This window comes from Antechinus flavipes, chromosome 4 (genome assembly GCF_016432865.1).
Source record: "Antechinus flavipes isolate AdamAnt ecotype Samford, QLD, Australia chromosome 4, AdamAnt_v2, whole genome shotgun sequence".
Lineage (NCBI taxonomy): Eukaryota > Metazoa > Chordata > Mammalia > Dasyuromorphia > Dasyuridae > Antechinus > Antechinus flavipes.
The window spans coordinates 98,951,557-98,975,055 of record NC_067401.1 but is presented as its reverse complement, the minus strand read 5'-3'; the positions used below and the strand labels follow the sequence as shown (position 1 = coordinate 98,975,055).

Sequence of the window (23,499 nt, the reverse complement as noted above, 5' to 3'; positions counted from 1 at the left end):
GGAGATAATAGTAGCATCTACCTCTCAGGATTGTTGTGAGGATCAAATGAGCTAATTTATATAAATTATTTTCTAAACCTCATGTTACTATTTAAATACCAGCTATTACAATTTGTGGGGCAGCTCAGTAGCACAGTGGATACGGCACTGGAGTCAAGAAGACTCTTCTTTCTGGGTTCAAATCTAGCCATAGATCATACTAGCTGTGTGATCCTGGCAAATCACTTAATTCTGTTTGCCTCAGTTTTCTCACGTATAAAAGGAGTGGAGAAAGAAATGGTAAATCATTCCAGTATCTTTGCCAAGAAAATCTCAAATGGGGTCATGAAGAGCAGGACACAACTGAAAAATGAAACAACAAAAATTATTATTATAAAAAATCATCATAATAATAGCCTTCTCCTTCATACTCTTTCCTCTCTTTTTTATGACACTACTCTCCCTTAGTTTGCATCTCCCTGACCACTCTTCAGTCACCTTTGTTTGCTCATTATCCACATAATATCCTTTACCTATGGGTAATTATCAATGTTCTATACTATATTTTTTCCTCCTTCCATAATCTCTCTCTAAATTCTTTCATCAGCTTAATGCTTTTAATTATCATCTCTATTCAAATAACTTTCAAATCTATACTGTATCTTTCCTAGACTGTACCTCAAGTTTCAGTCCCAGATCAACAATTGTCCATTGGACATTTCAAACTGTATTTCCTGATCCAGCTTAAACTCAACAAAGCTAAAACTAAATTCATTATCTTTTCACTTAAACTTTTTCCTGTTTCTCTCAATAGGCCAGAGAGACCAATGACTTTGTGCAGCTCTGACTCATTTAAAGCCAATTCACTTCCAAATCAAGATACAAGACAGCACTCACTTTATGTAATTAGTTCTCTTCAAGAACAAAGGATGAACAACAACAACAACAAAACCCCCCCCCTTTTTTTTGTCAAAGGCACCACTATTTTTCCAATATATCTAGTTTGGCATTATTCTGGACTTTTCACTCTCTGTCACTTCACATATCCAACCAGTAGCCAGATTTTATTTTTTCCACTTTGAAAAGTCTCTCTTGTACATACAGTCACTTCTCTCTCTTCCTGTAGCTACCATTTTATCAGGCCCTCATCCTCTTACTTTGATGAAGGCACTGACTTCCTCATGAATTCTATTGTATAACTCTTTCATTCCTCCAGGCTATTCTATATATTGCTTCCAAGGTAATTTTCCTTAAGCAAAAATCTTACCAGGTAACTCTCTTACTCAATCATTCCCAATGATTTTCTCTTGATAAAATATAAATTACTCTGTTTCGCTTTTAAAGTCCTATACAATCTACTCCAGACCCATCTGTTAAGTCTGTTTGGATATTATTCCCCCTCTCATACTCTTCAATTAAACTAAACTATCGTTCTCTCTGTCCCTAACTCATAGAATGCTATCATCTATCTCTGTACTTTCAGAAAAGCTGCTTCCCATATCTGGAAAGTATTTCCTTATAATTTCTGTCCCACAGAGCTACTTATTCCTTTAAGATGCAATTCAGACACCACAGGCACCATCTTTTACATGAAGCCTTTATTGATTCCCCAAAAGGCTAGTGCCTTTCTACTCATACTCTCTTGTATTTAATCACTTCATCTATTTCTTGTATATTCCCTTTATATTTCTGCTATATATATTGGTATTTTGTCTCCCCCATTGGAAATATAAGCTGACTATGAATAGAGACTCCTTCATTTGTCATATGTATCTCTTCAGGGCCTGGCACAAAGTATTTAATGAATGCTTATTGATTGTTTATAGAGTCAGGATACCTGAAAAGGAATCAGATCTCTTACAATTACTATGTGTTTGACTTTGGACAAGTACTTCTTAGTCTCGACTTTCTTTATATGTGTTAAATAAAGAGTTTAGACCAGATGAGCTCTAAGGTCCTTTTCAGCTCAAGATCCATGATTCTGTAGTCTATGAACCAAAGGTTCAAGCACAGAAATATCACACCAATGGAGTGAGCAGAAAGGAGTGTCAGGAGGGTGGGTAAGACATACATATGAGCAAGAAGCAATTTTCAAAATAAGTCAAGGAAACTGAGAATAAACTCAAGCAAGTGCAGAGCACACTGAAGGGTGACTGAAATTATGATACTCAACAGAAGGACTGACTGTGTGCCAGTTCCTTTTCATTGTTATATTTCAGCATTGGATGAACTCCTCAAAGGGAAAATAGGTTTTGTAGCTGACACACCTTTACTCTGATAGTCCAGGGCTGTAAAGGACCCAAGTAAACTGTTCAGTTTGGAGAAATGGGGAACTAAGAAGAAAGTGGAAGGCTGAACGGGGCTTTAGACATATAGTCCAACAAACAAGTCCAAGAAAAGCAGGTCCTTCCAAATGTAATAGAAGTCTAGGAAATATCACAATCATTCAAAGCCTAGTGCATTCCTCCGACCATAAATGTCAAAATAAGATTGTATAAAACTATGTACTCTTTGCAGTTGTCAAAAGAAACAATAAGGCAAAGAAAAATAAAATATATTGCCCAGTAGGGAGAAGTCCAGACCAGGTTAACTGGTCTTCCTTTTTCCTTCAGACATCATTATTTTGCCTGAGTAACCCTTACAGCGCGGCCACGTTAATGTTCTGTTTTGGAGAAAGGAGGGAAATAAACCAGTGATAACAGGGAAAGCCTCCTGGGCAATCTCAGCATTACACGAACAGCTGCCTCTCCACTGTGCGCAATTATATCTGTTTCACGCAATTACATCTCTGCCTCCTTCCATATTTCATCTAATGAAGTTTCAAGTGAGGCATAAATGCTTCATTTGGTGGACTAGGAAGAAGGCCTGTGAGGGACACCTGACAGTAAGAAAAAGCATGCAAGAATTCCATCAGGCAACCACAACTCCAATCTAATTATCTTTGTTTGCCTCCCAAACACATGGACTCTTTCGGGTCTGTTGAAAGAAAAGCAAGCCTCCAGAGAAAAAGATTTAAGTCAGCCCAACCATGTTGACAGATGAAACTGGCTAGTTTCATGGACTCTTTTGAAATCAGTGACAGTGGATAAGCATCGGGTATACCTCGGATTCAGAAATTTAGAGGATAATTCTTCCCTGTGTTATTTCCTAACATTTGTGGAAGGACCAGCTCCCCAAGGAATTGTTAATATAATGGAAAGAGAACTGGGCCCCACATCAGAGGACTTAGATTTAAATACTGTCTTTGAAATTTGCTAACTGTGTGGACTTAAATTCCTTCAGATTCAGTTACTTCCTCTGTAAAATAAAGTTTGTCTAGTATAGATAGTCTCTGATATTTATTAGGTGATGTAGTGAATAGTGCCCTGAGCCTGGAGTCATGGAGTCCTGAGTTCAAATCTAGACTCTGACATTTTACTAGCTATATAACTTTGATCAACTTTCTGTTTGCCTCAGTTTCCTCATCTGTAAAATGAGGATGATCCTTGCCTCCCAGTGTTGGTGCAAAGATCTAATGGAATAATAATTGTAAAGTTCTTTGCACAGTTCCTGGCACATAATAGTACTGTACAAGTGTTAACTATTAGCTTTTATTTGACTCTCCTTTGGGGGAAGTTACATGATGCAGTGCAGTGTTAGGTCTGGAATCAGGAAGATGCATCTTCTTGAGTTCAAATCTGGCCTCATACACTTACTAGTTGTGTGAACCTGGGCAAATCATTTAACCCTGCCTGCCTCAGTTTCCTCATCTATAAAAGGAACTAGAAAAGGAAATGACAAATTACTGCACTATGTTTGCCAGGGAAATTCCAAACAAGGTCACAAAGAATTGGCCATGACTGAAACAACTGACCAGCAAGAATATCCTTTGAATGTTGATCATCATTCCCTTCTAATCCAGCATAATGGAGTCTAGTTATAATAAAAACACTTGATGTCATATAATATGACATGTTAACTAATATGGAATATTAGTTGATATTATATACAATATAATCATGTAGGTATAATAATATGAATTAGATTTCTAATTTCTAACTTCGAAGATTACATAAAATATATGCCAAAGATGTTTCATTCTGCCTTTGAATTGAGCTTGAACTTTCAAATCATAGTTTAACTGGAAGGAGAGGACGGAGAGAACCTCTGGATGCCTAAAAGATGTTGAGCTTAACATGTAGTTAGTGAATGAGAATAATTAGTTAAAATAAGACAATACCAGATCACAGGATTCTTTTGCCACCCCTAACCTCCATGGACTATACTTCACATAATTTTTTCCTAGTTGAGCTCCATTTTGCTTTCTCCCTAGCATTGGCTCACTATATGACTCTCTCATATGACTCTCCAGAGCCTTCACCTATAGGATCATACCCAAAGATCCAAGGTAGCTACTCTTCCCCTTCCTCAAGATCTTCCTGACTGAAGCCCTCTCTCTATACATTATGGAATAATATTTTTCAGCTTTTGTAATAATAATAATAAACAATAACTAGTATTTATATAGCATTCTAAAGTTTGTAAAACACTATACAAATATGTCTCATTTTATTTTCACAACTCTGGGAGGTAAGATACTATTATCATTCAGTTTGCCAGATGAGACAACTGAGGCAGAGAAAGGTTAAATGATTTGCTAAGGATCACATAGTAAAGAAGTACATAAGGTAGGATTTAATTCAAGTTTTCTTCACTCTGATTCTAATGTTCTATCCACTGTTTCACCCAGCTATCTTATTTATTTTAATCTGTTTAATGTTAATAAGCTGAGTAGTAGCACTTTGTAGTAGATGGAGAGCCAGCCTCAAAGAATCAGGAAGATATGGGCTGAATGCCCACTTCAGACATATTTTGGCTGGGTGACTTTGGCAGTTAATTTTATTGGGCCTTGATTTCCTAATATGCCAAATGAGAGGTCTAGACACATGACTTCTGAGGTTCTTTATAGTCTTAGAATTTTGATAATGTTATGATCTTTCTTATTAGAGGCAGAACAGAAGTCAGAGAGCTTTCAAAATCCTAACATAAGTAGAGAGCTTCTGAATATTACATTATTGCAAAGCTATATTATCCTATTTTAAAGTGCATAGAGGTCAACTATGTCATGAAGGACACATGCATATGCACAAATGTTTCATTAATGAATTTTGGTTCATGAGATCTCAAATTTGATTTTGTTGGGGGTTCATATTAATGGTGAAAAGTGGTAAAAACAGTCAGTTTTTAGTACAGAAATCTTAGTACAGATTGCTCAACCAATCAAATTGTTGTTGTTGTTGTTGGTTTTTTTTGTTTGTTTGTTTGTTTGTTTGTTTGTTTGTTTTTTTTTGGTTATGTAACTGTCAGTTTTCAGATATGTTAAAGTACTAGTTTAATTTGTACAGAGTACTCATTTGATTTATCAGTTTTGTTGAAATCCTTTCTCCTCCTCCTCCCCTTCCTTCACTTCCTCCCCTTCTTTATCATCATCATCATTTTCTACTTTATCATCTTCTCTTCTTCTTCGTCCTCCTCCTGCTCTTCTCCCTTCTCTTCCTCCTCCAACTATTTTTCTTCTCCTTCTTCTTGTCATATTTGCTCAACAAATTAAATTTTTAAAAATTATGTGACTGTTAGTGTTCAGACATGTTGGAGTACTAATTTTCTATGATTTATTGGAGAACGGGGCCAACTAATTGATGGATTGTGTATAATCTAAGAGTATAGAAAGTCTGTGCTATAACCTTATCCTCTTAACTCTTCCTCAGTAAAAGGGATAGTATTTTTTTATTCTGGTAATCTTTCTTATATGATTGTTTCTTATCAATGCTGTGAATCCAATAATTTTTAGATTTTAATTAAATATTTTTATTTAAAATTGACATTGAAATGAATTAAACTATTATTTAAAGTATTTACTTAAAATAATTCTCTCTACACACACACACACACACACACACACACACACATATAATAATTAAAAGAAATTGAAAGAATAATACCAAAACCAAAACTGAATACTGTGTATTTCTAATGACCTTCTTCTTCATGTTCATCTTCTTCTTCTTCTTCTTCTTTCTTTCTTCTTCTTCTTCTTTCTTTTCTTCTTCTTCTTCTTCTTCTTTTTCTTCTTTCTTCTTCTTCTTCTTCTTTTTCTTCTTCTTCTTTTTCTTTCTTCTTCTTTTTCTTCTTCTTCTTCTTCTTCATGTTCTTCTTCTTCTTCTTCTTCTTCTTCTTGTTCTTCTTCTTCTTCTTCTTTCGTCTTCTTTCTCCTCCTTCTCCTTCTCCTTCTCCTTCTCCTCCTTCTCCTTCTCCTTCTCCTCCTTCTTCTTCTCCTTCTCCTTCTTCTTTTTCTTTCTTTTTCTTTTTCTTCTTCTTCTTTTCCCTCAAAGGATGGGTTCCCAAGTAGGAAAGGGGGAAGGGAAATGTTTGGAAATAAAGATGATTAAAAAAAACAAAAAATGAATTTAAAAAATTCTTACCTCTAAACTCCAACCCTCGAAGTTGAAAGGTAACAAGGCCATTTCCTATTTCAATTAGGTGAACAAAAGCATTGAGGTAATCTGAAGCCAAAATAAAACAGTCTCCAGAGCTGTAATTACCCCATCGACCAAGAACCAAATCTCCACAAAGAGATACTTGGAGAGATCTTGTCAAATGTTCATAGAAGATGGAATTCAGATTGTTGTCATCATTTCCTGAAAGAAGAATTACAAGAATCAAATTATATTCAGATAAATGTTTTATGGATTAAATTCTATAAATAATTATATACAAAAATTCAGAATTTGTGGGGGATTCCATGCATTCCATGAGTTACATAATGCCTATAAAATCTTTCAGTTTATTGCAGTAGTGCTCCTAAAAACATGTGATTCTTGTACCAAAGCTCATGTTAACTCCTTTCCCAACCTCTGCCACACTCTTTATTTAAAATAATAATATAATAAAAGCTGTAATTTTTATTGTCATATGTCATATATCACATATGTAATACTTTCTCAGAAAATAAGCTCTCTGAGAGCACAAATTCATAGAATTGTAGATTTTTTGCTCAAAAGGATTTCAGAGGTCATCTAATCCAACTCCCTCACTTTATAGATGAGGAAATGAAGACATAGTAAATTTAAGTGACTTGTGTGCAAGATTACAAGGTCATAAGTAGCAAAGGCCAGAGTGAATCCAAAATCTCTGATTCTGAATCTAGCACTGTTTCTGCTAACTTACCATGCTACCTCTGCAATCTGGAATCTGTTTTGGCTTGAGTAATCAGGGAACAATCACAAATGCAGTGCAGTCTGAGTTATGCTCCATGAGACAATCTTGTCAGAAAAGCAACATGTAGCCAATGCCTGCTTGGGTTTCTGAGTGAGTTTTCACTCTTTTTTGCCCTTAGGCTAGCTCAAGCACTGGCATAACCATGAATCAATGTTTCAATTGATCTATGGAATAACATCATCATATCATGAATGTCCTCACCCGCTGCCAGAAGCAGTAGAGAAAGGAATTAAGGTGATTGCATTTATAGCCTAATTATGATTAATGAAATGAAATGAATTTCAGATGAGTTGAGGCAGTGTCACATAACCTCATAAAATATCAACGTAACTAAAGCCTCTGACACATTGCCTGCTTAACCTGACTACTGCATTCATTTGTTACAATGACTCACAGCTGATACTCAGAGGCTTATATAAAGCCTGCTGAAAGTCCTGTTGCTTAGAAGAGGAGACTCAAAGGAGGGGAACATACTATTGTTTAGTTATCTCCAGCTGCTGATATTTATATAGATATCTATATAACATTTTCTACCAAGATATGGATATATCTATATATAATGAAATATACACATCTTTGAATCATATACCTATTTATACACATATAGATAATAGCTAAAGAAATGGGAAGATAAATTTTAACAATGGACACCAGAATAAACATATTTATCTCTAGATACTTGCTTAGAATACTTTGATAATATTATCACAATTATAATTACGATGGAACAATATTTGTGGTTGACTAATGATAATAGAGATCTAAGAGGAGAAGTACTTTTATATATAAGCTAGGTATAATAAAGAGTTTCATGGATTCAGAGACATTGATCCATCATATCTGACAGATATACAATTACATTATTATTTTTTAAAGTTCAACAAATAGTTCCATGTGAGTATACCTTCAGATTATTTTAAAATCATCACATCCTAGCCCTCAGACAAATGCAGACAGCTAAACAAATGCAGACAACAGACCAGATACATTCTCCCCCACTGCCTCACAATGCCCTCTCCTCTGTCTAACTACTTCACTGGTATCATGGAATGTTTAAAGAAAGAGAAATGGCATGGAAAAGAGAGTATTCAGAATTTAAGAACATGGGCTATAAAGGATTTTGTCATTCTTTGGAGATAGAAAAAGAAAAAGAATAAATAGGTAGTTGAAAGTGAAACTGATTGAGGAGGAAAAACATTTTTGTATTGGGTCCTTTTATAAATTCTAGGACATGGAATCAGGAAAGTTTGTCCTGGGGAGGATAGCTTAAATCTGATTTGTTCAAGGTGCTGTGTGACTACAGACCAATTGGGTTTTAAGATTTGCTGCCTAAGTTTGGTATTTACTATTTACAAACTCAAATGTCTTGATTAACAAAGTTATTCACTACTCAAGAGCTACCTAATCAATTCAGAATAACCAGTGAATGCATTTCCATACCAAATCAGGGGACTTAATCAGTCCTCTTGCAGAATTTTATTTTATTCTAAACATATTTGCCCCAATGTGCTTTGTTCCCACAATGATTATTAAAAACAACATGAACCTAATTTTCCCTGCTTAGTTCCCAGCAAAAACCCATTTACATTTTCAAAGAGGGAGAAAGGATGCTTTTTTGCATACCTGGATCTTTTTCAATTTGAACTGCCAGTCTTGTATTGGAGTTGTCCACTCGTCTCGTGCTGAGAGGAAAACAAACCAAGTAAAAACGGAAGTCAATAAGGCTTTTTTCAAATTATAGTGACCAGCTACTACGTTAAAAGATAAGGTTGTAGATAGAATCATGGATTAGTTAGAACAGTCTTTCTTCCAACCTCTTCATTTTATAGAAGAAATCAAAACCTCAAAAGGTTATTTGCCAAAATTACACAGATACTAAATGGCAGAGCCAGTATTTGAACTGATTACAATGAATCTGATATAGAGCATAATGAAGATAAAAAAAATTGTTATCTTCCATTTTGATGATGTTTGGTACGGGTGATGTGGGGTAGAGAACTTTTAGGCAGAGGGGAGAAAAGGATTGGAAGATAGAAGAACTTAACAATTAAAGTATCTTATCTCCTGAACATTTTAAGGGTTTCTATCACAACCTAAAGTCAACATTTAGACAATAAATGAAATTCCATTTTTATCTAATATGGTAAGAGAAATATCAGGTATGTATACTGGGCTAGGTTTTTTTTTTTTCTTTCCTACCTAATAAGCAGAGAAATTGTCTTTGAGTCTTGATGGATCCATGGGATTAATTTCAAACCTGATACAGATTTGCAGTAATCTAAACCATAAAAGGTCAACTTGCAAGGACTCAGTGTTCCTTAGACTTGGTGAAGGTCCACTCTGATGTGAATCAGTACCCTCAACACAACCTGATAGCCAGACATTTCCATATAGAAATGGGGGGTGAGGCTCTCTGAACTGGTGCTGTATCCTTCCTGAATATATTTTCCATCTTATGGCTAAATGAACTACCTTTTATTAACTGTTAGTCTATGGGAGTGTCATTTCATTTAAGTCTCAAACCTGAAACATTAGACCTGCCTGATTTAGTGTTAGCCTAAAACATATCCCCAAAATAAAGGTACTGTCCATACATAGTGATGATCTTTTACAACTGATGCCAGAAAATAATACAAATGAATTTAATTGAGTTCTGAGTTCTTTCTACATGGCTTTTCTTTCATCTTACAGATTAAAAAGAACAGATTTTTACCATAAATATATTAAATAATAATAGGAGCAGCTAGATGGCACAGTGGTCAGAGTGTTAGGCCTGGAGTTCAGAAGGAGTTAAACTCATCTTCCTGAGTTTAAATTTGGCCTCAGACAGTTATTAGCTATGTGACTCTGAGAAAGTCACTTGACTCTCTTTGCCTCAGTTTCCTCATCTGCAAAATGAGTTGGAGAAGAAAATGGCAAAAATCACTCCAAAATATCTTTGCCATGAAAACATCTAATGGGGCATGAAGAGTTGGGCACAACTGAAAAAGCAATAAATAACAGTAACATTTATATAATTCTTTATAATTTGTAATGAATTTTCACAATAAGCTCAAGAAGTAAAGTATTATCACAATTTTACATATGAAAAAACTGAAACTATGAGAGGTTGGAATATTTGACAGAAGTTTCAAAGCTAGTAAATGAGATAGTTGGAATTCCCCAAGTTTCAAGTCTAGGATTTGCATATTAAGGTGGAACGGCAAAGATGATCTTGCTAAGGATGGTTTTCGTTATGGAAGCTTACTGAAACAGAAGTGTGAATAACTGATATTTGTTATGTTATCCATAGTTTATAGCTGATATTAACACATTTTATTAAGCAATAAATAAATACTGTGATATCAGCCCATCAATTAACATGCATTTATTAAACATCTATTATGTTTCAGACTCTGTGCTTAATGCTATACTCTGACCAATGCAGTGTCCAATAATGAATTCAGTGGCTAGATGATGAAGCATGTCTCCCATCTCTCACTGTCATAGTAGACTCTAAGTGTCCAATGAAGCATACAGTTTCTAACATGGACAATGCATTGATGTGGTTTTGCCTGACTTAACAATTTTTATTATCTCCATTTTAAAAAATCTCAGAACTTCAGAGTGTAGAGGACTGAAACTCTGAATAGGTATATTTGAATCTGAGAAAGCAGAGCACTTAAAGCTAATTATCTGTTCGATGTGAGACAATGGCTTTATTAATATATATTTGGATCATGGCTCTTCTCACCTTTGGTGCTTGCTGAATATTTGGTAGTAAGATAATTGTAGGCAAAGACTGGAGGGCTGAGGGAGAGAAGGGAGAGTCACTTGGTGATAGGATGAGGAGGAGAGAGGCTGGAGACTCCCGATTCCAGACTCCAGGAGACATCTTTGACAAGCCTCATGGCAGCTTGCCTGCCTCCTTCACTTCTCCTACTAAAGACCAAAGACTTTAATTTGTCCTGGCTCTGGCTGACCCTGAAGCCCTCCAGGGAGCTAGTCTATACTCTACATCAGAGAAATTAAATGATTTGTTAGTAGTTATACTGCTGATTAATAGATTAATAAGACCTTACCTGACTGCAAAGACAACATTCTTTCCATTAAATCTCTTTGCCCCTTCAATCCCTCGATAATTTGAGAGCTAAGCAAACAAGACTATGAGTTTCACTCAATGGACATGGTGATTGTATTGGGAGGAATGAAATGATATTTCTCTACCCCAATCAAGTTACCAGCAAACAGATTTCTACTATTGCTCTCTTCTAAGAGCCCTGTAAGTAATCCTTGAAAATAAAAGGTTACACGATTCCAAAAAAACTAAGAGAGTAGTAAAAATTCTTTAATGAAGATAGGAATCTCTTCTCTGCATAAGAATTATCCAAACAGAATTTTAAATTTTATCTTGAAAACTGGAAAAATGTACTTTTTAGGAACAGAATAAATAACTTTTAAAAAGGAACTGTGCCAACCCACAAACCATCTACCAAATTTTCTTTGGGAATTAGAACACTTTATAAAAATCTATTAACTAAAAGACTGGTTTCTTCTTAAAAGTGATAGATAGAATTCCCAGTGTTAAATTCCATTCAACAATAACTAAACTAAACTGCCTATGTGCTCCAAGGTCCCTGGCTGTCAACCAGACTGTCTAAGAAGATGAATTTTAAACCATGGTGAATAACTTGAATTTTCCCCTGTGATTTCTTACTGTAAATTTGGTGCTTACTACTCCAAGGTGCTAATTAGCACAGTAATTGGATTTCTTCCTCAACTATACTATTCTATGAACATCAATTCCAGATCCTTTGACTGCTATTGGAAGGGGAAATGTATATGACTAATACCCCTGGTACACGGTGTGCAAAAATTCAGTTCCCAGAATGTTTGACATGTGAATGCATGCATATTCTGTTAGACAACCTGCCTGACTTTTGCTACAGCTACAGGGTCTCTTCATTGTAATATCATGCTGTTCTGTAGAGGTAGAATCCCCAAGTAAAAGGTATCTTTCTCTTTCTCATATGATATTAATCACATTGTGATTCTCTCTTTTTAATTGCAGAAATTACAAATCTAACTCTCCTTCCTATTGTCTGCTACCTAATTCTTGGCAACCTAGAATTTTATTTTTCTTTACATTATATTTCTTCCTGGAAATATACTCTAGTCCAATACCCTTCCTCTTATACCCACTAAGTACTTTCACCTGAGGCATTTGAAGGATTCAAATTACATTTTCTTTAATTAATTGTTATAAAGGATCTTCTAGGCTGAGTCCAAAAAGGAGACAGAATCTACATAGATGATATAGTCCTTCAGGTGCTCAGGTATGATGAGGTTTTATAGTGATATTTCTTCCAGGTCCATAATACTACAAAATCTATTCAGTAATATTCTCATCCCTCAGAAAGTTACAACCAGATATAACCAAAGGGATGAAGAATGCCTATTATTCAAACTGTGACATGCAGTTAGATGACTAATGTATCAAATTAGTTCATAAATATACTATATTGAATAGACCAGATCAACAATGAGCTGAGCCTGAGCCAAATAAGAGAAAGAGACCAAGTTGGATGATATTTGGGAAACTTTATTATTTTCAACATTCCCATTTTTCTAATATCAATATTCTTTTAGAGATGCTCTCTGACAATGACACATAGAGCACCATAATGTATTAGGATTCAAATTTCCAATTGAGTCATAGAGCAATGGAGAGATGCATGACAGGTATAATCAAGTTACATCATATTGACCATGAAGTCTTGTATGCAGGGAATGACAATAAAAGAGATTATTCAGAAAATGTGTGATTTGAAAAGGGAATGGATGAGTCATATAGTGAGATCAAGGGATAACAGATGGACAACCCAAATGGTATACTGCTAACCTATAAAATGCCAAATGACCTATTGTAGAAAGTCACCATAAAATTAGAAAAAACATATTTAGAAAGTTATGAGAGAATATGTCAAAGAGTTCATATTCTTGTGCACAAAGAACAAGAAGGTACAGATGAGATTGAATCTTTCCCTTTGGAAAATTCACTTTGGAAAAAATGTTTTGGAGTATTCACATTGATAGGATTATGGATTTCTAATTATTCAATATCAAATCCCATTATGATAGCACTTTGTCCACATTATCATTATTTTGTCTTTAAGGAAACTGAGGCTGACAGGGGTCAATATTATGCTCTTAGATGCAGGGATGAAGCTATTAATAAATGCTTATGTTTATTCCAAAGATAGCATCCTTCTGAGAGAAAGTCACCTGAAATTTAGGTGGAAACATAATACAAATCCCTTAATATTCCTGTCTCTCTGTTTCCTCATTTGTAAAATGAAAGCATTGAACTACATGACCTCTGAAGTCCTTCGCAACTTTGGATCTATGATTCTTAATACATGTGCTCAGCACGAGAAAAATGAGTTTGTGGTTGGCTTTTTAATTTTTAAAATGCTTTTGTTGTCTCAAATAGCCATGGTTAGTCATCATTTGAAAGTAATCTTGCTTAAAAAAAAAAAAAAAAACTCTCTCAAAAGAAAGATAGTCCAGGACCTCCAGAAGACCTGAGGCAAAAGTAATTTTTTAAAAGCCTTGCTGAGAGCTTTAGGGAACATCTAGCAGTATATATTATTAAGATAGAGAAAATGTGTTTTCAGTGAAAAGAAACATTTCTTAAATTGGGAATTTGGAAAGTTTTGATAAAATTGGATAGGTCTGAGTGGTAGTTCTGGCAAACAGAGAATTTTGTTAACATCCAAATATTAAGGAGAGATTTAAATGGATTTGAAAGAAGTATGGTGTGAGCATTTCTGTGGCAAAGGCACTTGACATTAATTTTCATTTCTGATGTTTTATATCCGATTATTATAATTTTAATAAGGTAAAAGAATATGACAAGAGGCAAACTGCTATGGTGCAGCATTTCTCAAAGTGTTATCCATGGACTCCTGGGAATTCCTGAGATCCTTTCAGGGCATCTGTGAGAGCAAAACTATTTTCATACTAACACTAAAATTTTGCCTACTAAAATACGTCTATATTTTTCACCTGTATATCTTTGTGAAGGTTGGTTTTTCCTATACTTTAACTGAAATGCCATTTTAAAACAGATTGAATTTAGAAGCAGATATGAGAATCTGTCTCATATTTATCCAGGCATTCACATACAATCTTTCTTACAAAATTATTTTTTGATATAGTTATTTTTCATCAAAATGCTATATTAATGTTAAATGGGTTTATTATCACTATTTTAAATATTTTAAATGCTTTTGTTTTTATTAGTTTATAAATATCAATATGTTGACATTAATATATTGCTATTAAGCATATAATTAACCACAGTTTGGGACCTTCAATAATTTTTAAGAATATAAGGGATCCAGAGAACAAAAGTTTGAGAATCATTATTTAAACAGGTAGCAAGAAGAACCTGGGTTCAAATCCTAGCTCTGATACTTACTGACTTTTGAAAATAGGCATGTCTCTGAGTCTTATTTTCTTCATCTGTAAAACGAGGTTAATGATATCTATGATATCTACCTCACTGTGTTGTTTTAAGGCACAAAACCAGATAGTATGTGCAAAACATGAATAATTTAAACTTTAATTAAAACATCAAGGGATAGTGGTATGTAAATAATATCTCAAAATGGGATACAGTTGGAGAATAGCTAGACAAACTGCAATATTTGAATTTAATGTGATATTATTTCATAAAAAGAAATGATAAATAGGATAGATACAGAGAAGTCTGGGAAGATTTGCATGAATTGATACAAAATAAAAGGAGTAGGATCAGGAAATCATTTTATCTAATTATCATAGCAATGTAAAAGAGAACAACTTCAAAAAATTTCAGAACTTTGATTTAATATAGCAGTTCTCTAAGCTTTATGGAGTACCCCATGTTTCTATATTCTTATAGATATAGAGACTAATCACTTCTTTAAAAGACTGATGGTGAATCGTATTTCTCACATCTGCACTGAGGCAACAGACTAGAGAATGAGACATTTTCAGATATGACCAATATATTGACTTTTTCACTTAAGTACTTGTTACAAAGGAGAATTTTTGTTGGTAAGATAGGGATCAAGTTGATGAGGAGTGCTTTGAGATATCAAAAAAAAAAGAAAAAAGAAAAAAGTCAATACAATATTATAAGAAATGTTAAAACATTTTTACAATCAAAGGTTCTGATAAAAGGCCTCATTTCCAAAATATATAGAGAATTGATTCTAATTTCTAAGAAATCAAACCATTCTTCAATTGATAAATGGTCAAAGGATATGAACAGACAATTCTCAGATGAAGAAATTGAAACTATTTATAGACATATGAAAATATGCTCCAAATCATTATTAATCAGAGAAATGCAAATTAAGACAACTCTGAGATACCACTGCACACCTGTCAGATTGGCTAGAGTGACAGGGAAAGATAATTGGAATGTTGGAGGGGATGTGGGAAAACAGGGACACTGATACATTGTTGGTGGAATTGTGAAAACATCCAGCCATTCTGGAGAGCAATTTGGAACTATGCTCAAAAAGTTATCAAACTGTGCCTAACCTTTGATCCAGCAGTGTTTCTACTGGGCTTATACCCCAAAGAGATACTAAAGAAAGGAAAGGGACCTGTATGTGCCAAAATGTTTGTGGCAGTCCTGTTTGTAGTGGCTAGAAGCTGGGAAACAAATGGATGCCCATCAATTGGAGAATGGTTGAGTAAATTGTGGTATATGAACGTTATGGAATATTATTGTTCTGTAAGGAATGACCAGCAGGATGAATACGGAGAGGACTGGTGAGACTTATGAACTGATGCTAAGTGAAATGAGCAATACCAGGAGATCATTATATACCTCAACAATGATACTGTTTGAGGATGTATTCTGATGGAAGTGGATCTCTTTGTTAAAGACAGATAATTCAGTTTCAATTGATCAAGGATGGACAGAAGCAGCTACACCCAAAGAAAGAACACTGGGAAATGAATATAAACTGCTTGCATTTTTGTTTTTCTTCCCGGGTTATTTATACCTTCTGAATCCAATTTCCCTGTGCAACAAGAAAACTGTTCGGTTCTGCACACATATATTGTATCTAGGATATACTGTAACCTATTCAACATGTAAAGGATTGCTTGCCATCTGGGGGAGGGGGTGGAGGGAGGGAGGGGAAAAATCGGAACAGAAGTGAGTGCAAGGAATAATGCTGTAAAAAATTACCCTGGCATGGGTTCTATCAATAAAAAGTTATTTTAAAAAATCTGTAGAAAAAAGAAAGAAATGTTGAAGAAAACAAAAAAAATTATAAGGATAATTTTGTTACTATTGTGTTAAATATAATATATATTTTAAGAGTTTATGACTTCAAAATTCTGAACTTAACAAAGACAATAGAAAAAGAGAAAGAAAGAGGAGGGCAGCCAGACATAGACACAGAGACAGAGATAGAGAGACACAGAGAGAGAGATAGAAAGAGAAAGAGAGAACAAAATACAAAAGAATGGAAAAAGTAGAATATAGGAAACCACAAATCTCTATTTTGTAGATTTTTTTATTTTAAAAGATGAAGAATAAATTTATCATGTCACATGTCCTGCTTTTCTTCTGAACTTTCTTTTGTGAATTTTATTAAAAATATTTGTTACCTTTTCTTCTTTTTTGAAGATAATACTATTTTTTCCCTCCCAAAACTCTCCCCTCAATTTAACAAAGAACTTTTAAAAAAATGAATGTAATAGAAGTTCATAATTTCATATAGTCATAAAGTATTTGTTGATTCTAAGTTTATAATTTTTAAAATAAAATCACAATTAAATAAAAAATCACAAAAGCAAATATCATTGCTTTATCATCAATCATTCAAGAGGCAAGGAAAGGGTATAGGGCCTGGAGTCAGGCCTAAATTCAGTCTTGTCTCAGACACTTAATGGTGTGGTCCTGGACAAGTCAATTAACCTATTTCTACCTGAATTCTCTAGCTATGCCATGAAGATAATAATAGCATCTATCTCCCAGGATTTCTGAGAGAATCAAATGAGATAATATTGTAAAGTGCTTAGCACACAGTACCTAGAACACAGTAAGTGCTAATAAATGCTTATTTCCTTCTTTTTTGATCCTACCAAAGTAATAAATATTGCAAGTTCTTTGCTACTATAACTAATTTTTTTCTTCCTTTTTCTTATTATATGCTTGTCTTCAGTGTTTTGGTTGGGACTGCTCTACAAAAATGATCTTGTCATTCCCAATACAAAAACTATATATATATAGTATTTGTATCCTTCCTCTCTCTCTTCACCTATCTGCTATTTAGTGTAGCACAAGAGCTCCAGCTATAACTTTACATAGCACAAGTGAAGAAGAATTCACAAAAAACACCATATACATGCAAGGTATTATACAGAAGTCAAAACTTTGCTGATTGCATCTTATAACAATGATAAGGATGCATTTATAAAGGGCTTTACATATTTTTGGGGAAGCTAGGTGATGCCATGTGGCAGAGTGCTGGTCCTGGAGTTAGGAAGATTCCTCTTCCTAAAGTTCAAACCCAGCCTCAAACACTAGCTATAGTCACTTAATTCTGTTTGTCTCAGTTTCCTCATCTGTAAAATTGACTGGAGAAGGAAATTGCAAACCACTCCAGTATCTTTGCCAAGAAAACTCCAAATGGGGTCATGAAGAATCTAACATGATTGGAAAATGACTGTATCAGTTCATTAAATATTTTACAAATGTTAATTCATGTGATCCTCACAATATCCTTGTGAAATAGTTGATCGTATTATCTACATTTTACATATAAAGAATCTGAGATTGAGAGAGATAAAGCCACTTGTCTAGGATCACACAACTCTGTAAGTATCTGAGACAGGATTTGAACTGTCTTCTTTACTCCAAGGTAATAATTGTATTCACTGTGTCACTCAGCTGCTTCATTATACACTTGAATATCCTTTGGTAACAGGGTACTTAATTATATTACTTTGCACCATAAGCATCTTCTTCAACTATTATATGTTAGCAGTTAGTTGGATAGTGGATAATAAATGGGTCTTGGACTCTGAAAAATCTGATTTTCAAATCTTTCTTCATATACTTAGCTGTGTGACCCTGGGCAAATCATTTAATCTCTTAGTCTAAGTTTGCTAATTTATAAATGAGGATAATAAATAGGGTTATGAGGGGTTATAAACATATAAAGTGTTTAGTGAATCTTGAAACTTTATAAAATTGCTAGTAATCATTCTCTTCCTCCTCATTGTTAATTATTGATGTCCGAATATTTACTCTTTAGACTTGTCATTATGAAAGATAATTATTTTATGTACTGAGGAACTTGGAAAACTGAAAGCAATTCAACAGCACCAAATGACAAGCTGTTCTATTGATTATTATTTTAATTAATAATAATCATCATTATAAGATAATTTACATAAAGCTTTAAGGTTTACAAAGTACTTTATATATATTAACTCATTTTAACCTCACAACTCTGGCAGCTGGAAGCTATTATTAAACCCATTTTAGAGATGAGGAAGCTAAGGTCTACAAAGGTTAAATATTTTGCTAGCTGTTAAATTGTGTATCCTGAATTTAATAGGTAGGAACATTTTGGATATGATGCTATTTTTTCCATTTTTAATCAAAACTGTTTCTGTTTATGTACTTTGAGAATCACTAGTCGCTGCCCCCCCAGATTCTTCTAAAATATGCTACCAAATATGAAAATATTGATATGCAACACAGCAATTCATTCATTTAGGGGACAAAACTGAAGGAGAGGGAAAAAATTTAAATCATTGTATAGGAATATTCAATTCTAGCAACTATCTATAAATAGCAATAGCAATAGTAGTAGCAACAACAGCAGTAATAGCAGCAATAGTAGTAGTAATAGCAGCAGCATCAATAGCAGTAGTAGTAGCAGCAGCAGCAGGAATAACAGAAGTAAAGCAACAGTAGTGTAATAGTAGTAGTAGGAACTACAGTAGCAGCAATAGTACGAGAAGCAGAAGTAAAGCAACAGTAGTTGTAGTAGTAGTAGCAGGAGCTATAATAGCAGCAGCAGTAACAGCAATAGTAGTTGTAGTACCAGCAGCAGTAGTAACAATAGTAGTAATAATAGCAGCAGCAGCAGCAGCAACAGCAGCAACAGTAATAGCAACAGCAGCAGCAGCAGTAGCAGCAGCAGAAGTAAAGCAACAGTAGTTGTAGTAGTAGTAGGAACTACAGTAGCCTCAATAATGGTAACAGTAGCAGCAGCAGCAATAGTACAAGAAGCAGAAGTAAAGCAACAGTAGTTGTAGTAGTTGTAGGAACTACAGTAGCCTCAATAATGGTAACAATAGCAGCAGCAGCAATAGTACAAAAAGCAGAAGTAAAGCAACAGTAATTGTAATAGTAGTAGCAGGAGCTATAGCAGCAGCAACAGTAGCAGCAATAGTAGTTGTAGTACCAGCAGCAGTAGTAGTAGTAATAATAGCAGCATCAGCAGTACTAGCAGCAGCAGTAGCAGAAGCAGAAGTAAAGCAACAATAGTTGTAGTAGTAGTAGTAGCAGGAGCTATAGCAGCAGCAACAGTAGCAGCAATAGTAGTTGTAGTACCAGCAGTAGTAGTAGTAATAATAGCAGCAGCAGCAGCAGCAGTACTAGCAGCAACAGCAGCAGTAGCAGAAGCAGAAGTAAAGCAACAGTAGTTGTAGAAGTAGGAGGAGTAGCTACAGCAGCAGCAGCAGCAGAAGAAGAAGCAATAGTAGTTATCCTAGAAGCAACAATAGTAGCAACAGTAATAGCAGCAGCAGCAGCAGCAGCAACAGAAGCAGCAATAGTAGTTATCCTAGAAGCAGCAATAGCAGCAATAGTAGTAGCAGTAGCAGCAACAGCAGTAGTAGTAGCTGCAGCAGCATCATCAATAATTTTTAAACAGTGAAGATGCATACAAGCTTGAGGAGGCATTCAGCCAAAGAGAAAATGAAGGTTTGGGGTGGGGAGTAATAGGTCTAAAACTATTCATTTGTCCAGATGCTAGAGTTTTGTTTCTTCTTCTCTAATTTCCCTGATTTTCAGGGTAGCGCTAGGGTGTCCTGTCCTACTGATTAAAGAGAGAGCCAATGTCCTTTGACTAGCACCATTATAAGTGACACAACAGATGAGACACCTGTAGTGGGATTGCATCCGATTTCAGGAATATATCAGCGCCAACAGTGTTGCTGCACAAAGTGTTTCAAGATGCATCTGATTCCCAGTATGTTGACTCTCCCTGCAGTAAGAGGAAACTTTTATCCTTGGCAGAGATACTGTAGCATTTTGTACAGAAACACTTTCGAACCTATTGAATTAATGTAGGTTCTTCATGGTTCATGATCATCAGTCCCATGAGATGTGTAGACTTGAGAATAAGCTCTACCAACAACATGGAATTCATTAATGCATGCTGTGGTTGACACACTAGTCATTCATAGAACTTGACTGAACAATGAAAGTCATCTAGTTCAATTCCCTCATTTTACAGATGAGTAAACTGAGGTTCATTTAGCAGATGTAGAATTCAATAAAGTCATTCAACTATCTTTTTCACAGAGATGATCTTTCTTTTCCCCTATGGTTTTGTTTATCAACTATAGCGATTTCTGAATGCTGTTCACAAAAGCAAAAACTCAGAAAACTTTTCATAAATTATTCTTGAGTCATTGTATCCAGCAGGATTTAACATAATACTTGCAAATTGAACTGCTATTAGAAAAAAGGGAATTTTTTATATTAAAGTTTGGTTTTGAAAAAAAAGTTTTTTTGAAGTTGTTTCACTTACTAAACTAAACTAAAAAAAGTTTAGCAAAAATACATTTCCACTCATTGCAATTTGGTGAAAAAATAAGAGAGGATAACCCAATGGAATAAGTATGAAGTAGGCAGACAATAATTCAAAATTCTGACTTTCTTCCCAACACTGACTGTTGAATGATTTAGTGTAAATCATTTAACCATGTTGTACCCAATTTTCTTGGTTTGTAAATGATACATGTAACAGGCATGTTAGAAGGATTGAGTAACATAGAAACTAGGATCCAAGACTGACATTTATAAGATTAAACTCATAATCAATCATACTCATCTTGCAAATTAGCCATCATCCAAGGAAGTGATATTTTACAAAAAGTGAGAGGATATTTAGACTATTATTCATTTCACTAAGTGCATACCTCCTAGGATAACTGACAGGTTACTAAAAAGAAATTTTTTTAAAAAGGAAGAAAAATAAGAACATATCTGGCTTTTTGAGGGGGGAGTAGAGTATTTCTGTCTGAGATTAAGTTTTTGGAACATCAGAATAGGTTGATCTCTCCTTGAGCACAAATACTACAACTAGATTGTTTTCCACATAGCTTTTACTCCCACTAATAAAATCTTGACAACAATAATAATGGACATTTATATAGAGCTTTTGGCAGCTAAGTGGGGCAGTTGAGAGATCTCTGGGCTTGGAGTCAGGGAAACATCCTCCTGAATTCAAAATGGCCTTGGACAGATACTACAGATGTGTGAGCCTGGGCAAGTCACATAATCCTGTTGGCTTCAGTTTCTTCACTGGTAAAATGAGCTGGAGAAGGAAATGGCAAATCCAATGAAATATCTTTGCCAAGAAAACACCAAATAAATCCCAAATGGGGTCATAACTGAATGACAACATATAGGGCTTTAAGATTTTCAAGGAACTTTTCATATACTGTCTTATTTGATCCTCTCAACAATTCTGTGATGGAAGCAATTCTTATATTGTTACCTCTATTTTACAGAATAGAAGATTTTTTACATTGTGCTTCCATTTGAACCAATATATTCCTCCAAGTCCACTAGTCATTCTCCCCCTCCATCAGTAAAACTCCCATCTTACTTCTTCAAAGAAGATTTCCTTGACTTCCTAGAAAAGTAAATATCTTACCCTCATATTTACAAAGTTCAGATTAAGCTGTCCATAATATCACAAAAATAAAATAAATGATATATATTCCACCTATCCTTATTTTGTATGGCAATATCTTTTTTATTTCGTTTGTATGGCTGGGCATTCTCTGCATTATTTAGCCCTGCCTGATATAATTTTTCAATTATATCCTCCACTAAAATGTTTTGGAGAACCTGCTTTAATATTTGGCTTGCTACTCATTAGATAAAATGAATTATTCAAGGGGAGACAGAGCAACATAGCAAAATCAATCCTGGCTCTAGAGCAAGATACCTGAGGTCAGCTTCTACCTTTAACCTTTTTGACTTAGGTGACCTTGAGCACCTGTCTGATACCCATTTTCTTCATTTGTAAATTAAATTCAATCATATGGCCTCTCAGTTCCTTCCATTTCTAAATTTATATGATCTTGGGGTTTGAATTTTTTTTTTAATATTACAAAGAAGTTTTCTTGATTTCCAGTCACTAAAATAAGACAAGTTCCCTTTGTAGAGATCTTTATTGATTGGCACCATGACAGAGTTCATTGAATTTCCCACTAATGAACTTCCATATTTTGCTAGTAAATTTATGACCACAGCTGCCCTCCTTTCTACTACCTCCTCCATGTTTCACTAATGCTCATGACAGTGATGTCTCCTTTTCTTTTCTTTTCCTTCTTCCAAATGTTATTCATCAGTTGCTGGGTGACTCTCAACTCTAAATGGGTTGCTTCTAGGATTCTATACCTGGTGATAGGGCTTTCCTTTCTGCCAAGAGAAGGGACATGCATACATAAATAGACATGTACATGCAGATACACATAAACAAGCAGCTCAAATTCTTGCATGAAAATAAGATAGTTTTTCATTATTATTCTTGATTCATTGGAACTGTAGTCTCTGTCTCCTTCTTAAAGGCAGGAGAAGCTTCCTTGTCATTTGCCTTCCCAGATCTTTAGCTACTCTATCTGCCTGGTACTGCTCAGCTCAGCCTAGCTCTGCCCATAAATCTTGCTCCATTAACTCATTATTATAGTTTCACTTCTCCATAGAGAACTAGTTTAAATTTTGGTCATCCTGATATTTAACTTCCATTTATAATGTTGCTCCTATGTAACCAACATGTTTCATGTAACATCTTTTGAAGAGCCAATTAATGTGGAATTCTATGGTTTATGAATTTTATGGGTCATATGTATAGTATGAAAAACCTTGCAGAATAGCATTGGGTTCATTTAAATTGGGTTTGTATGGTACCCAGAAGAGCAATTCTTAGATTGAGATGAGATTATCCTATTTTTAAT

At 34.7% G+C, this 23,499-nt stretch overlaps 1 protein-coding gene across 2 annotated transcripts in view; it reads right to left on the bottom strand.

The window, feature by feature from the left end:
• PCNX2 (pecanex 2) overlaps nucleotides 1–23,499 on the bottom strand; it is a 380,127-nt gene that overhangs the window by 70,386 nt on the left and 286,242 nt on the right. For both annotated transcript variants that reach the window (XM_051993594.1, XM_051993595.1), the window contains exons 24-25: nucleotides 8,860–8,918; nucleotides 6,441–6,656 (exon numbers count right to left, since the gene is read on the bottom strand). In XM_051993594.1, the coding sequence (XP_051849554.1) occupies nucleotides 6,441–6,656; nucleotides 8,860–8,918 (275 nt within the window). The remainder of the gene's footprint in view (nucleotides 1–6,440; nucleotides 6,657–8,859; nucleotides 8,919–23,499) is intronic.